Raw genomic sequence first — 17,816 nt, forward strand, 5'->3', positions numbered from 1 at the left:
ATTGTAAATTGAGTTGTTTTCTTAATGATCTTTTGCCACTTTGTTATTAGTGCATAGAAACACATTTGATTTTTGTATATTAATTTTGTGTTTTGCAACTTCACTGATTTCATTTGTTACTTCTAGTAGTTTTTTGGTGGAATTTTTAAAGCTTTCTATGGGTGATATCATGTTATCTGCAAATACAGTGACAGAGTTCTCCATTACCAATTTGGATGACTTTTATTTCCTTTTCTTTTCTGGTTGCCATGGCTACAACTTCCAGTATTATGTTGAATAAAAGTGCAAAGACTGTACATTCCTCTCTTGCTCCTGATCTTAGAAGAAAACTCTCAATTTTTCACCACCATATATGATGTTAGCTGTGGGTTTATCATATATGGCCTTTATTATGTTGAGGTATGATCTCTCTAAACCTACTTTGTTGAGTTTTTATCATGAATGAATGAATGTAAAACTATGTCAAATACTTATTCTTTATCTATTGAGACAGTCATATGATTTTTGTCCTTTGTTGATGTGTGGTGTATAATGTTTATTGAGTTGTGGATATTGAACCATCCTTGCATTCCAGGAATAAATCACACTTGATTGTGGTGAATGATCCTTTTAACGTATTGTTGAATGTGCATTGCTAATATTCATTGAAGATTTTTGCATTTTTGTTCATCTGGGGTATTGACTGTAATTATCTCTCTCTCTTTTTTTTTTTTTTTTTGTAGTGCCTTTGTCTTATTTTCGTATCAGGACAATGCTGGTCTTGTAGAATATATTTGAAACTTTCCTTCCTCTTTCATTTTTTGGAACAGTCTATGGAAAGTAATAATAACTCTTCTTTAAACATTTGGTAGAGGACGCCTGGTTGGCTCAGATGGTTGAGCATCTGCTTTCGGCTCAGGTCATGATCCCAGTGTCCTGGGATCAATTCCTGCATCAGGCTCCCCGCTCAATGGGGAGCCTGCTTCTTCCTCTGCCTGCTGCTCCCCCTGCTTGTGCCTGTGTTTTCTCTCTCTCTGACAAATAAGTAAATAAAATATTAAAAATAAATAAATAAATGTTTGGTGGCATTTCTCTGTGAAGCTGTCTGGTCCTAGACTTTTGTTTGTTGTGAGTTATTGATTACCAATTCAGTTTCTTTACTAGTAATTGGTGTGTTGAGAGTTTCTATTACTTCCTGACTGAATTTTGAAAGATTATATGTTTCCAGGAATTTATCCATTTTTTCTAGTTTGTCCAACTTGTTAGTGTATAATTTTTTGTAATAGACTCTTATAATTCTTTATATTTCTGTGGTGTCAGTTGTTATATCTCTTTTCTTCCTCATTTATTTTGTCTTCTCTTTTTTTTTTTTCTTGATGAATCTGAGTATAGTTTAGTTAGTATTAATTATCTTGACAAATAACCAGCTTCTGGTTTCATTGATCTTTTTAAGTTTTTTTCATCTCTATTTCATTTCTGCTTCAATATTTATTTTCTTACTTCTACTAACCTTGGGCTTTTTTCTTTTTTAGCTTCTTTAGGTATAAGATTAGATTGTTTATTTGAGGTTTTTCTTGTTTCTTGAGGGAGGCCTTGTTGTGAGTTTTTAACAGATGATCAATACGGTCAGATTCTCATAAAAAGAGAGGTTTGAAAATTTGATACTGGAGGTAGAAATTTAGGACCCTGCTCTAGGAAGTCTGGATAGGAGATGATGAGGAACAGAGTAAGAACTGCTAAAGAGGAAGAGCAAACAGGATTTGGTGAATGACTGGTTATGAGGGAGGAATATGGGCCATGTTTTGAGATCCTGATGTGCATGGTTGGTTGTGGTCATCCAACCACATCTTTATCCATTCCATACTGTGGAATATCCAAGAGAAATGTCCTCTTACAGGTAGTTGGGAAAATGAATTCAGAGCTGAGAGAGGTATGGACTGCTTGTATAGAAAAGGAAGTCATTAACATATGATCAGTTTACAACTCAGCTGTATGTTTTTTTGTTTTGGCCATCCTTCTTTTCCCTGACTTAATGGTATAGGTTATTTATTACTTTTATATCTAAAGGGGACCACATTCTTCATTTTGACCTCCTTGCATCAATGTTGAATCAGGGTTTGTGGATGCCAAACAGCAATGCTCAAATATACTTTATTATTCCTTGCCTACCAAGTCTGATGTCTACTTTTCATGTGTCAAGTTGTGCGTGGTAAGAGCTTTTTATTCATTATCCCCATGATAACCCTGTGAGCTGGTTGAAATTTCTGTTTTGTAACTGAGGAACAATGGGAGGTTCACTGATTGAGAAAAGTCATGGACACTGGTAAGTGTTAGGGTTGGAATTGAACCAGGTTGACTTGATTGTATGCACAGCCTTTGCTCTTCACCAGGGTGGGTTACCTCCAAGTGCCTCTGTCTGCTGATGGTTTTTTTCTGCCCCTTAATACAATTATTCTTTCCTTTTCTCTGATATAAAAAAGACTTTTTGAAAAAAGATCTAGAATATGTATATGAAAACATTAATAGTGATTATCTCTGCATGGTGATATATAAATGGTTTTGTTTTCTTTTCCATACTTTTCCTGAATTTATGGAATAAACATTTATTACTTTTTATAACTGGAAACATAATGGCACTATTTCTGTAACAGTGATTATTTTCTTCCCTGCACATTATTGTAGCTGGGCGTTTAATGTAATTTTTTTAAAAGATTTTATTTACTTATTTGACAGAGACCACAAGCAGGCAGAGAGGCAGGCAGAGAGAGAGGGAGGTGGGCTCCCTGATGAGCAGAGAGCCTGATGTGGGGCTCGATCCCAGGATGCTGGGATCATGACCTGAGCTGAAGGCAGAGGCTTTAACCCACTGAGCCACCCAGGTGCCCCATTTTTTTTCTTTTTTTCTTTTTTTTTTTTTTCACTTAATGTAATTTAACCATTGCTTCCCACCTCCCCACATCACATTATGAGAATCTCTAAAAGCAGCATTATTGGTATTATTTTGCTTGCACAAGGTCTTAGCCAAAAGGACAAGAAATGATGATATTGCTTAAAGCTCACAAAACGCCAACAAGAGGAATGCATGATTTAGCATCATGACCTCACTGAAGATGGTTTATCTTTTTTCCCTGATCTTTCTACTTTATACAGTTTAAACTACTGAGTAGCTAAGTATGCATGGCAAAGGGAGTGGAAACCTGTGACATGTATAGAAAGCACTGGAGATTTGGGGAAATTATGTTTGTTTGTTTGTTTGTTTTTTTCGGATTTTATTTATTTTTAGGGAGGAGGGTGGGGCAGAGGGAGAGGAAGAGTGAGAATCTTAAGCAGGCTCCACACCCATTTCAGGGCTCAGTCTCACAACCCTGAGATCATGACCCAAGCCCAAACCAAGCATCAGACCCCCAACTGACTGAGCCACCCAGGTGCCTGGGAAATTGTGTTTTTAAGTAGAAGAGAAGAGAAATGAAAAGGCAAAGATAGGGAGTAAATTTTCAACTGATGTTTCTCTTGTAAAGGAATATATATCTCAGTTCATTTCCCTTTTGCTGTTCAGACAGACACTGACGCTTGTCCAATTAGCTTCTTAGTTCTCTACTAATATGAAATATTTGTTAGTTTGTATTTGGGGGTTATGTAAAATTAGACCCTTAGAAAATTAAAACATTTCAGAACTGGGGAAACAGGCATTCAGGCATTCATTGACTACCTTCAAAAGAAATGCAACAGAAAAGAAGCAAAATTAAGGTAGATTAATTCTCTGGTTCTCCATAGTTCTGAACCAGCCTACTTTTAAGCTGAAGGCATCTAATTGGAAGAAACCCAGTATCTCTCTACAAGGAAATAAAGATGCTTGATAAAGAATATTTGATTAAAAAAAAAGAATATTTGATTGCTTCTATGTAATTTGTTCCCAAATTTTTAGTTATACATACTTCTTGGCAGGAGAACAACTGGAGATAAAAACATTTTTGCTGGGCTCCGCCTGTCTACCTTTAACTTTGCTGAGCTTAGCTGTTTCTGCTTATGCACATACTAAGTTATCTCCTTGCTGTGCTGCTGGGCACTGCCTCAGGACCTTGAGCCATGCCTTGGACATGTGCCTGGGGTATTTGAAAGGCACCGACACCACCTTGACCTCGCCCAGCATGCCTCTGGGGGCCTGCAGAGTAATTTACGGGGACGCCAAAGTTATATTCAGGACCCTGAGCAGTTAAACTTGCTTCATAGATGCACTGACCAGAAAGAACATTTATTCCTAGGAGTTGGTCCCAAAGTCCTTTATGGAAACAAGGGTGACATGTTCTTTACTCCCAGAATAAAATTTACCAATCCTAAAATGTAAGATTTGGAGAACAGTTTAAGCATTATCTGAAATAATTGGTGCTAGAGTTAAAAATCTTCAGTATTCCTTTGGTAAAATCTGCTGAATGGGAAGCCAGGACATATTGATTGAACGGCAGTGAGTGGACTCTTGCAATGGATTTTAGTGGTCATCTGTAGTAAATTTCATTTTAAAGCTAAGCGTTTATTCCTTTTCAGTTGTGTTGGCAAATAGAGCTATGAGGAGCCAGAATCTTATGCTGATTCCTGAAGTCATCTGTCTTGACTCCTGTTAGAATATAATTAAAGTGTCATCTCCCCTCCTAAGAAATGGAATCTAAAGTTAAAAAAAAAAAAAAAATCAGGTAGCCATGATGATGGTGCAGCTGTTCCTCAAAGAGCTGTTTTTACAATTTCTTTATTAACATTTTATTCTGGAGAACAGCACTGTCCTATAGAAACACAATGGGAGCCACATACGTCATTCTAAATTTTTTTTAGTAGTTGCATTAAAAAAAAAGTAGAAAGAAACAGGGGAAATTAATTATAATGACACAGTTAATCTACTGTATCCAGAAGAATATCATTTTAACATATAATCAATATAAAATTATTAATGAGATATATTACATTCTGTTTCTCTTCTTCCTGGTTTTTGGGGTACTTTAACACTTGGAGCACCTCTCAAATCAGACAAGCCATATTTTAAGTGCTCAGGAGCCGCTTGAGGCTAGGGGCTACCATGCTGGACACAGATTTAGAACGCAGTCCTTTAAACTTACAAATATTCTGGTAACAAAAACATTCAAATAGAATATAAATATTTTAGAAAGTGTTCTTAATATTCCTGGATGACTTGAAAAGGGGAAATGTGTTGAAAATTACTTAAATAGCTCAGTGGAGTGAAATAGCTATCTGATGGTATTCTGCATTCCTTAAGCTGGTGGAAAATACTGCTCACATATTCAAATTTTCAAGTTAAAAATGGGGGAAAACAGGACATTTATTCTACTTGAAATAAGTTTGCTATCATCAAGTCTGTGTGCCCACTGTGATTCTCGCAGAGTTAAAGAAAGTTTCCATGGGAGTCATGGCTCTCAGGAGGCATTATTTTAGAGCCATAGCTATGAACTTGAGAAGTGGTAGGGACAGCGAAAATCCTCCCAAAATGAGCATTGCTACAGGAACTCCTTGAATAAGAAGGAAGTATTGTCAGTGGTTGTCTGAACATTTGAGGCTAACAAAAAATAAAGAATAATTATAAATTGTTCATCTTAAGTAGGTTCAATATAGAATTATTCAAGACAGGAATCTTTTCTGAGAGATTCCTTCATTTCCTGAAACCTTATGTGTAAAAAATCTGTGTTTTAATTTCATTAAGTCAGGATGGGTTCTTTTTACTCGAAGACATACTTCATTTGAAGTTTTGGGAAAAGAGGGGTCTATCTGATTTCTGTAGTTTGTGTCATCGAATCACAACTCCTACTTTACCTGCACGCACATTCTCTGTGGTTGAACAAACTTCTCGCTTGAGAGCTGTGAAATACAGAAAGGGTAAAAAAATCAATTTTCTTCATTGGTAAAATGTCTTTTGCAAAGTAACATTTTAGTCAGTGAAGCCAGAAACTCCTTTCAACCCCTTTATTAAGATGTCTTTAGGGCACCTGGGTGGCTCAGTTGGTTAAGCGTCTGCCTTCGGCTCAGGTCATGATCCTAGAGTTCTGGGATCAAGTTCAGTATGGGGCTCCTTGCACAGTGGGGAGTCTGCTTCTCTACCTCCCTCTCCCCCTCCCCCCACATGTGCTCTCATGCTCTCTTTTCCTCCCTCAAAATAAATAAAAATAAATTTAAAACTCTTAAAAAAAAAAGATGTCTTTAAATATATGGGTTTTAAGAGGGACAAAGTAAGGAGAAATGATGAATTCTAGAACATGCAGTTCTCTGCCAAAGTCATAGTTATAGGATTTTTTTTTTTTTTTTTTTTTTTTTTTTTTTTTACATTATCAGTGGAGTCCTATTTCCCCCACTCCTGTCATAAAACCTTAATGAATCAGTCTGAATTTCTTGCCTGCTCTTTCTTGGATTAATTTCTAAGAGATCTTTTTTTCCCCCTATTTTTATTTTTTTGGCACCCAGGAATTAAATAGCTTTAATTACTTGGATCTGTACAGACTTGCTGACCTCTTTAACCTCACTTTGCTGGAGAAGGCAGTGATCGATTTCTTAGTGAAACATCTCTCTGAACTCCTGAAGAGTCGCCCAGAAGACGTTCTAACGCTTCCTTATTGTCTGCTCCAGGAGGTTCTGAAGAGCGACCGCCTGACCTCCCTGAGTGAAGCGCAGATCTGGCAGGTAAGGCGCTCTGTGTGGGTCTTCTTTTGGCAGGGAAAAGGCATGGAATGGTTAAAAGTTGAACAGCTGAGGAACAATGATAATTTTGTCTGGTTCGGTTCTCCTCTGGGTCAAAGGCAGAAGTCATGCTCCCTTGGTGGGCAAGTGATTGGAGAACACCAGCTCTCAGGGCTTGGAGGTCTCAGCCCCTGCTCGGCTTAACTCTAGCTGTCAGAGGTGTGGTTTCTCAGTCGCTTGCTGGGGCTTCCCAAAAACCTAAGGAGGAGTGGGGGGTTTACATCAGAAAGAGTCAAGAATTTCTTTTCTCCTAGTAAAGATAGTTTCTTAAACTGAATATGAGAAGATCGGATTGTTAAGCGCCATATATGCGTATTTAAGACCAATGGAAACAGAGTAGATTTTGGGCTTTCCTGTAAACAATTCAGAACCATTTTTTTGTAGCAGCTGAGAGCAGCTGGGACCTTAAATGAAATGAAGCTCTTCTTGCACTGCAGTGGAAAAATCTCCCCCTTTAGTTCATTCTGCATTCATTGCTATTTTCCTAAACCCTGCCTTTCTCCTGACGTAGCGTTCTTTCCAAACATCCTTGCCTAGGGGATGGAGGATGTTTTGTGTTTTGGAGTTGATTATTCCGTTTAAATCCTTTTCTGCTCATCCCCACTGCCTTTACTTGAACAATCCACATGGTGTCTTTGGGAAACAAAGCCCATCTTACCCCTTTCGTTTTACCTCGCCCACCTCCCTCTCTGAACACTGGCTCGCCATCTTGTTATACCTTCAAGATTTCAGGATCAATTTATTTATAGACGGAATACATGAGAGAAAAACAAATAAAATATACATTTTGTTTATATACTTTTTTATATACATGTTCATGCTATTTATATATGGAAGACAAGAGAAAATACAAAGTCATCTATCTGTTAGCTGATTGGACACTAAATTCCTGGTATTTTAGCAAGGGACATAGGGAGAGTACTCGAACTCTGGCCAGGACAGGCAGAGGTAGCTGTTAATTATCCAGCACCTGACTCTACTCACCGATAGTTTTCCTGGTGTCTTTCTCTCCCTTATTTCTCTCTTTGTATTACATTAATCAGCAACTTCCTTCTTTACTGTTGCTCCCCCACTGAGGATAGGAGCTATGGTGCTGTGAGAGCCTTCCAGGACCCGGACTCTTCTTATTGACTAATTGTCACAGTGGGCTTGAAGGACAGTTGTTATCACTCCGTGTTCCAGATGAGCAAAATGGGGTTTCCGTGCCTTCCTGAGGGTTACAGAGCAGAGCTAGCCTACAGATCATGTCTGCAGACACCTGCCCTCATCTCTCCAGGATTCCATGCTGTCTTGACAAAGACAATGTAAGGAAAAAGAATAAGCCATACTTTTATTCTGTTTCTTAGGTATTTCTGATAATGTTTATTCAGGCAGAGCTCAAAAATTGGTAAGGATGAATTGGGGTTTTTTTTTTTTTTGAAGATTATATTTATTTATTTGACAGAGAGAGAGAGAGAGATCACAAGTAGGCAGAGCAGCAGGCAGAGAGAGAAGGGGAAGCAGGGAAGCTGCTGGCTCCCTACTGAGCAGAGAGCCCAATGCCGGTCTTAATTCCAGGATCCTGAGATCGTGACCTGAGCCGAAGGTAGAGGCTTCACCCACTGAGCCACCCAGGTGCCCCAGGATAAGTTTTTGGTATGAATTTTAGTTACCCTTGGTTCTCCCCTATAAATGCAAATCATCAACATTTTCTGGTCAATTCAAAATGGGAGATTGCCAAATTTTTCTTCACTTCCCAAAGGGAAAAAGAAAGACTTGGAATGAGTTCCGCATTTAATTATTTCTAACCGAATTGAGATCTGAGCCAGTCATCCTTGTGGCTTCTATCTCTTTTTGTGGCATGGTTGAAGGAACTACCAGAGATGTAATGTGCAGATGTCTGAGTAACCAAAAAAAAAAAATTCCATACTGTCCACTTAAGAGTTATCATAATTCCCTCTCTAAAGGTTACTAATATTATCATGTAGAATTTTAAAAACTGCTTTCTGCTGCAGGCAATATCTTTTTTGTACTTGGTCCTCAAGAAAGAATTACAAGACTCCCATAAATATGATCAATTTAGGCATTCAGCAGGCAATAAGAAACTGTTTTTGCTTTATCTTAGTAAATAAGTAATTCCCTCATACTCAACCCAATAGCGAAAAATTAAATCAGACCAGCTATATTGCCTCAAGTATAGTTAAGTTCATCATTTTTGCTGAGGTTATACTAGTAATGCAATATACCATGGAAGAATCTAATATTCAGCCCAGGGTGAAGATTGGGTATGCCAGAGGATTAGTGTCAGGGTGCTTTATAGGAGTGAATCTTGATGGACAGGCTAGAGACAGATCTACAGAATCTCATTAAATCGCTGAATTGTTCATTACGGAACGTTCTCACTGTAATAAAGTGCTCATTGACTTTGACAAATCCCCATGCCATGTCTTAAAGAAGAACAGTGAAGCAAGGGGTGGGAGAGGAGAAAGGAAATTGACACAAAGTAGGACAGGTAATAGAGAAGCGGATGGAGCGGTAGTGCTCTTTGATTAATATGTGCAACTAGTAACTTAAGGCGAGAGCCCAGTAAACACATGCACACGCACCCGCACACACACGTGCGCACGTGTTTTATACATATGCTTCTTCCACTGTCAACTGATAATATAATCTGGGACCTCCCCTTTCTTTTGGTAAAAGGTCTCATTTTCATTATTTACCAGATTTCACGCAGTCTGTCTCTGAAGATGTCATAAGAACCTTCCAATTATTCTCACGGAACAAACTCTGTCTGTCTTTCTCCTGCTGTCCCTTTTCCACTTCCTTTCCTGATAAAATGTGCTGCGGGCTGTGGTAACCAGTCTGTGTGGAATCCCCCAAGATTATGCCTTATATCTGTTCTTTTTTTTTTCTTCCCCTATCTGACCTTTTGAACTTTAAGTCTCTTCTCTCACAGAGGGCTTCTTCATCCCCATAAACGGTTTTTTCCTCCCTTCCTTGGCCTGAAACTACTTGGCCTGTTAGGTAACTTCTCTTTACATTCATAGGGTAACATAGAGACTTGCGCTGTATACACACGTTAATGTATAAGGGCACTGAAGTCCCCTCAGAAAAATGCTTTTTAAAAAAATTCAGTTGAATTCAGCTTAACGATTTAGTCTGATGTTTCAAGGCCAGTGATTTCTAGGTTCCAGATGAAAGACACCAAATTTGTTATGGGGCTCAAAGAAACAGGAGACTAAAAATGAGCAAATCAGTTGGAGAGGAAACGTGAGCATGAGGTCACATACATTCGTGACCTGGCAAATCTCCACCAGTTTTATTTGGCTTTCGGGTCTTAGCTCTAACATAGGACTTTGGTTTCAGTAAGGTCTTGTTAAATTTTTCCTGTTAGATTCAACATAGAGTTTCAGACTTCTGAGCTGGGGTCCTGCTGTAAAACTTGAGTGAAAAATGAAACCATTCCATACCACTCCCCTCTATAGGGTCTGTTTTCATTTTCATAGGAAGTTCTGGCTAATCCAGTTTTTTCCTGAAGAAAATGCATTCTCTGCCTCTTCTACCCTGGATTCTCTTTTACCAGAATGAAGGCTCAGAGATCACTTTTCATGGGAGTGGAAAAAGACCAAGTATGATGTAAATTCTTAACATTTGTTAGCACACGGAGAAGATGTGGTTCTCCATCCATCACCATTTGTGAGCACCTAGGAAATGCCCCAAACCATGCTGGAGTGTGGAAGGCCAAGTATATGTTTGTTAACTTGGTTTTCCTCTCCCATGCTTCACCCCAAATAGGAAGAAACCTTATGATTTTTTTAAAAAATATATTTATTTATTTACCCATTCATTTATTTATTTTTAGAGAGAGAGAAAGAGAAAATAGGGGGAATAGCAGAAGGAGAGGAAGAGAGAAACTCAAGCAGAACTCCATGCTGAGTGCAGAGCCCAACACAGAACTTTGTCTCACAACCCTGAGATCATGACCTGAGCTGAAATCAAAATTCAGACACTTAACTGACTGAGCCACCTAGGTGCCCCTGATTTTAAACCATGAGTTCAGTTCTCTGGATTATTATTTCATCTCTGAAACAAGAAGGATATTTTAAAATGGATAAAGATAGTAGGTGGAAATAAAAGTGACGGTTTCTTGAGCCCCTATTATGTACTATGTATGGTGTTAGAATCTAGATCCTGGGGTAAAAAGCTTTCCAGAAATATTCTACTATTGGGTTAGAGAGATTTAGTTTAGTTTTATCTCTGAATGTGGAGAACTTTGTTTTTTCCTCAATTTATTAATTTATTTACTGATGCTGTTTTCAGTGAGGAGGACTTACTATAAGAATGATATATACATCAATGCTTTCTGTCATTATTAGCCTAGGGTTGATGGCCCCTCCTTTTGTATTTTAACCAAACAATTCAGTGATCACATCACCGAATAGGATCAGATCTCAGCAGGGACAGTCTCTTTTACCCAGGTCATGTTCCACTTTAGAATGGTAAGAGGAATGAGTCCCCTGATTTGGGGTTGGGGGTATTCATGTTTACATTTGTCTTTGACTGTGTGCCCCCAGAGGCAGAGGTTGTGCCTGTATGTTTGCACTGAACATGGCCTTGGTCTCTTGCTCTCTATAAATAATAAATAAAAACAATAATGTGGAGTTTTCATATTAAAATGTGTTGAATATTAAAATGTATCGAATGGATAAGAATACATCCTACTATTCCTGGGCTGTGTTTATTCTAGGAATTGGTAGACAAAATGAATTTGGCCTTTTATCTTATTTCTTTAAATTTTTATTTATTTATTTTTGAAGTAGGCTCCATACCCAGCACGGAGCCCAACACAAGCTCGAACTCATGACCCTGAGATCGAGACCTGAGCTGAGATTAAGAGTCGGCTGCTTACGTGACTGAGCCACCCAGGCGCCGCCCCTGAGTTTGGCTTTTTAGAACTGCATGTTTCCTTATATTTTTGTTGGAAATTTGGTTCCACAAGTCATACTGTTAGTAACACATTTACTTTATATCTCTAGAGACGCGAGCCACACATTGTTTAGAGTACTCAACAACCTCAGATGCCGTGTGTTTTTGACAAGCCCCTTCCAGGCTTTTATCTATACCACAAAACCACCCACTTACAGTTTGATTTAGAAGGAATCCCAGAAGGTGAGCCCAAACAAAAAGCGACTATCCCTTTCTGGTTAGAAAGTAGACACACTAGTGATATACACAGCTTTCATCTTTTATCTCTTACTTTATAAATTGACCCAGACGTACTTCTGGCCAGGGAGAAACAAGGGCTTTGAACAGCACTCTGTGTTAAAACAGTACTGCCGTAATACTTCGAATTTGAATATCATATCACAATTTCAAGAATGCTTCTGCGTTTATCATTGCTTTGTTGTCCTGGGGTGCAAATGGAAAAAACAGACGTAACAAGGCTAGAGATCAAATTCATGTCTTCTAATCTTGGGCCCTTCCTGCTTTGGTCCATAGCTTCTAAATTCAGAGCGGAAACTCAAAAGAACTTGGGAGTGATGGACACAGAGGTGTATCAAATTAACTCTGTGGCTTATTTTATATATATATATATATTTATTTATTTGACACAGAGAGAGAGAGAGAGAGAGAGATCACAAGTAGGCAGAGAGGCAGGCAGAGAGAGAGAGGGGGAAGCAGGTTCCCTGCTGAGCAGAGAACCGGACGCGGGGCTTGATCCCAGGACCCTGAGACCATGACCTGAGCCGAAGGCAGAGGCTTTAACCCTCTGAGCCACCCAGGTCCCCCTTATTTTTTTTTTTTAAGATTTTATTTATTTATTTGTCAGAGAGAGAGTGAGTGAGAACACAAGCTGGGGGAGGGGAAGAGGCATAGGGAGGAGCAGACTCCCGGCTGAGCAGGGAGCCCGATGTGGGGCTGGATTCCACGACCCTGGGATCGTGACCTGAGTCACGGGCAGACGCTTCACCAACTGAGCCACCCAGGCATCCCTCCTGTTATTTTAAAAGAATTTTGCAAGGGCTGGACCATTCACGTTTTCTGTTGTGGTTCCCAGAGAGTGAAAGGATAGTGGCCAAGCCTGCCTCCCCCATGTCTGTGCTGTGTTGTTGGTTCTGACTCGGCTCTGTGGCACGCACTTCCTTCCTCCCTACATTTATTTCAAATACTGTTGAGTGTCTGCCCCGCCCGGTCATGGGCTACTGAGTCCTACTTTTGCCTGCTATGTAGTGGGTTTGGGCGGTCTTAGTGGAAAGGACTGACGTGGCCCTGCTTTCATGAATCTTACAGTCTGATGTGAAGCTTCCCACCGGCTACTCTTTCCTACCATGCTTGATTCCTTCCCAGTTGGGAACAGACCTGTGCCGAATAATGTGCTAATTTGGGGCTTGTTGACATGATCTGGGTACAATGGAAAATGAAATGCTTTTTTTTTTTTTTTTTTAAAGATTTTATTTATTTATTTGACAGAGAGAGATCACAAGTAGGCAGAGAGGCAGACAGAGAGAGAGAGAGGAGGAAGCAGGCTCCCTGCTGAGCAGAGAGCCCGATGCGGGACTCGATCCCAGGACCCTGAGATCATGACCTGAGCCGAAGGCAGCGGCTTAACCCACTGAGCCACCCAGACGCCCCTGAAATGCTTTTGTTTGGGCATTTCAACACGACGTAGCATCCCTTTCCCTTTTCCTCACTGTTTTCTTCATTGTTAATTCTTGTTCATTGTCCCTACACGCTAAACTGCTTTGCAAACCTCTATCAGTTAGGGTTGTGCAGTGCAGACCTCGAAGAGATCAGACTGAGTGGGTATCTGGTCATTTAATGTCTGGTGGGTGGGCGGTCATTTAATCAGAAAATTCTGTGAGTAGCATTCTCATTGGTAACTAGAACTGGAATAATGCTGCGGCCTGAAAACACTTATCCCCAGACGAGACTATAATCTTTCCTTATATTCCCACCCTTCCTCAATTCAATGTCATATACTCATGAGGCATTACTTTTTTTTCAGATAGGTACTTTCTGGGTATCTTCATTGTATCCCACTTTATTTTTTTACTTCCCTTTCCTTAACCTAATTAGATGTGTACCATTTCTCGATTTTCTTCCTGAAACATCTGGCATTCCCTCCCTGCTACATATGGTCTTCACTCCAAATGGAAGGAGGATATCTCCCCTTTCTTCTTCTTCTTCTTCTTCTTTTTGAATTGCAGCATATTCTTTTTTTTAATTTGTTTATTTTTTTATTAACATATAATGTATTATTAGCTCCAGGGGTACAGGCCTGTGAATCGCCAGGTTTGCACTTCACAGAACTCACCATAGCACATACTTTCCCCAGTGTCCACAATCCAACCATCCTCTTCCTACACCCCTCCCCCAGGAACCCTCAGTTTGTTTTGTGAGATTAAAAGTCTCTCATGGTTTGTCTCCCTCTGATCCCATCTTGTTTCATTGATTCCTTTCCTACCCCCCCAAACTCCCCACATTGCCTCTCAGCTTCCTCCAGTCAGGGAGCTCTCCCCTTCCTTCTTACAGGTCTTAGGGAGGAGAACAAACCGTGGCTCCTTCGAACCCCAAATAGTGCTGTGCTCTGAGGAGGTTTTATCTTCCAAGGGCCCCCAGCTGGACACTGAGCAGAACTGCTAGTTCAGGGCTGGGTGCTCCAAGCTTCCAGAGGTGTATTTAGTCATTTGTCCTGAGGTACAGGCAGCTAATTCCCCAGGAGGACACATTCCAGAGGAGCTTGACTGGTGGCCTTGCCGTTCTCTGCCTGGGCCGTGTGCCTTTGCAAGATGCCTGACACTTTCATTTCAGAGGGACTTTGCTTCAGCTAATCCTCAGCACTAGAGCTGTGTGTTGTCAAGTAACTGTGAGGGGCAGTGATTATCAGAAATTACAGGAGACCTAACTTGTATTTGTGCGCTGCTGTTCTCATGAGGTAATCGGGGGTTTTTGTCCTTTTTTTTTAAATTTTTTTTTAAATGAGCACAACAGAACAACAAGGTGATTTATGAGATATGACATATTTATGTTCTCCGCTTCTAATTTTCACTGTGATTCATGTTGTTTCCACACTGATACTTTGTTGTTGCTGCTGTGGAAGGAAAAAGGTGGCTGGAGAATATTACTTCTGCATTGGTGGCCTGCAGTAATATTTGCTGCTACCTGGGTTATCAGGGATTTAAAAATAAAACCCAACTCTAAGCTATATATGAGGTAGAAACCCTGAGGCTAGGCACAGAAGTTCATTAATAATAACAACAATAACTATTCTTTACAATCCCAGAAAGCTTCATATTTTAAAAACATTTTTCCATACATAATTTCATTTGAGTCTGTCTTCAGCCTGTTGATGTTGAGAAAGCAAATATTACCCAAATTTTAACAAGTCAGGAAACTAAAGCTCACAGAGGGCAAGGGATTGACTCACTTCACAGTGTATGTTCAACGGAGGTTGCACTGTATGCTCTTGAAATATATTAGATCCCTAAGAAAACAGAAACTCAAAGCACCTGACTTGTCTTTTCATACGTTGAAGAGGTTCTATTTATCTATAATGAGTAATCTAGCAGTATACATTTCCTAGTAAATTACCAGTTTTCGTCTTCACCTGTTGAACGGCTTTGTGGAAAGTCGCAAACAGGACTCCGATAAAAGCAGTAAGAGAAATTGTAGCCAAGGGTGTTTCTTTATCAGAGCCTGGAAAATTGGGGCTCTAGGTGGTTTGATGAAGAGAAGTGACTGGAGAATTGTGGCTGAGTCAGGGAGCCCCCTTGCATTCCTTCAAGGCACAGGTGATGAAGTAGGAAGCACGAAGAGAAGTCCCATAAGGGAGGATCACTTTAAAATCCCATCAAGGGATTTAAATCGGTTTGAAAGAGAACCTGGAGCACCATTATTTTTGCTGCAGCCGTACAGACTGTGGTGGGAAGTCTGCAGGCTGTTGGAAATTGGATGGAATGAATGGAAATGAGTAATCATGATATTTTTATTTTATGAACAACACGTTGAAAACTTAGAAATTTAAGTAGCAGAAATTGAAAGTTGGGTGATGGCTTAAATATGGGGCTTAAGAGAAAAGGAGAGAAAAGTTAATTTTTATTGGACTTGATAAATGTTAGTCTCTTTCCAGAAGAAAGGAGTCTTTGACCCATATCCTGCATCCCAGATTATTTCTATGGGATTCCTTATTGGGCCAGTTGAATATCTAGAGGCTTCGGAGACCATAGAGATTTCCCATTCTGGGCATTCTAAGGGACAAGATCTAAAATTAACCATGGAGGGCGCCTGGGTGGCTCAGTGGGTTAAGCCGCTGCCTTCAGCTCAGGTCATGATCTCAGAGTCCTGGGATCGAGTCCCGCATCGGGCTCTCTGCTCAGCAGAGAGCCTGCTTCGCTCTCTCTCTCTCTCTGCCTGCCTCTCCATCTACTTGTGATTTCTCTCTGTCAAATAAATAAATAAAATCTTAAAAAAAAAAAAAAAAAGAAAAAGAAAAAAAAGAAAAAAAAATAAAATTAACCATGGAGTGGCTCAGAGGCTCCAAAATTATTTATATTCGAAAGAGATGTAGACGCCTTGACATTGATTGTTGAATACTGACATTCCTACCCACTGCTTCTCCTGCTCCTGCCTCCAGAACTTTAGCTTCAAGTAAAAATAAAGAACACCTCAACTTGGCACATCCAGAGGAGAAGGGTGTCCTTTCTAGAATAGATAACAGTCATCAGCAGCATTCATAAAGATAATTTTCAGACTTCTTTTGTGCCCACGCTACAGAGCCATACATTCTCTGGGTTGAGGTTTTACTCCCTGGTCTGATCACCACTTTGTGACTTGGGGTGGTACATTGGAGGAATGGAAACAGACTTTGACGTTCTGACAAAACATAACCAAGAAGAAAAATCCTCTTAGGAAAAGAAAATTCTTTATGAATTCTAGAGATAGATATCAAAAATTCTGGACATTACAACAGCCAAACTATGAAAAGAACCTAGGTGTCTACAACAGATGAATGGATAAAGATGTAGTAATTATATACAATGGAATACTATACAGCCATCAAAAAATGAAATCCTGCCATTTGCAATGATGTGGATGGAACTAGAGGGTATTATGTAAAGTGAAATAAGTCAATCAGAGAAAGATAATTATCATATGATCTCCCTGATATGAGGAATTTGAGAGGCAGTGTCGTGGGGGGAAGGGAGGGAAAAATGAAACAAGATGGGATAGGGGAAGGAGTCAAACTGTAAGAGACTCTTAAGAAGCAAACTGAGGGTTCGGTAGTGGAGGGGGTAGGAGAGATAGGATGGCTGCGTGGTGGACATTGGGGAGAGTATGTGCTACGGTCAGTGCTGTAAGACTGATAGTTCAAAGACCTGTTTCCCTGAAGCAAATAATATATGTTAATTTAAAAAATATTTTAAAAATCTGGACCTTGCTTCCCTTTGTCTAGAGGGAATATTACATATCAGTGTCAGTAAATGACATAGACATTACTTATGCTTCAAGGATAGAAGCCAAAAGGAGCCCTGCAAGCTAGAGGTGGCGTGCACACATCTTTGTGTGTGTGTTCTTGTTGATGAGAAATGCCCACATGCTACCTCCTCTGACCACACAAGGAAATCAGGTAATTGAAGGAGTGATGAATGGTGCTCTGAAGTTTAAACGTTTTAGAAGGACCTATCTTATTAACACTTTAAAACAAGTGAGCATAATATCATTAATTTTGATTAATTCATTTGCTCTTAATATAGCTTTTAATTTGTAATTCTATGTGAGTTACAATGTAATTCGGCATTAATTATACTAAATTGACTATAAGTCAGCCAATCACAATGGGAAATTACTCACAGCTGAAAGTAAAACTGAACCTCTCCATCCAGAAAGGACAGCACTTCGTTAAGAGGCAAACACAATTTAGGCGTCCCTCTCTTTGGCTGTGAGGATGACATTGGACTTGGTGGAGGACTGTGAGTGGTCTCGTATTCTGCCCACTTCTGGGACTATTCACTGTTTGGAGTGAAACCCAATTAAATAATAAACAAAGGGGTTGATTTATCAGATTTGCCAAAGAAGAACAATCTTTCTGCCTTCCTCATTTCTTGCAAGATTTAGGCCACATAGAG

The 17,816-nt window shown here is 39.7% G+C and overlaps 1 protein-coding gene across 8 annotated transcripts in view; it reads left to right on the forward strand.

Annotated features, from left to right (window-relative positions):
• KLHL32 (kelch like family member 32) overlaps positions 1 to 17,816 on the forward strand; it is a 252,577-nt gene that overhangs the window by 151,439 nt on the left and 83,322 nt on the right. For 3 of the 8 annotated variants that reach the window (XM_059401086.1, XM_059401092.1, XM_059401093.1), the window contains exon 6: positions 6,439 to 6,654. The exons of 2 other annotated variants lie outside the window; for them this stretch is intronic. In XM_059401086.1, coding sequence (XP_059257069.1) covers positions 6,439 to 6,654 — 216 coding nt within the window. Of the gene's footprint in view, positions 1 to 6,438; positions 6,655 to 17,816 lie in introns of those variants that run through there. 3 more of the 8 variants (XM_059401087.1, XM_059401094.1, XM_059401090.1) reach the window with 3 other exon arrangements.

The sequence above is a fragment of the Mustela nigripes genome, chromosome 5 (genome assembly GCF_022355385.1).
Source record: "Mustela nigripes isolate SB6536 chromosome 5, MUSNIG.SB6536, whole genome shotgun sequence".
Classification (NCBI taxonomy): Eukaryota; Metazoa; Chordata; class Mammalia; order Carnivora; family Mustelidae; genus Mustela; species Mustela nigripes.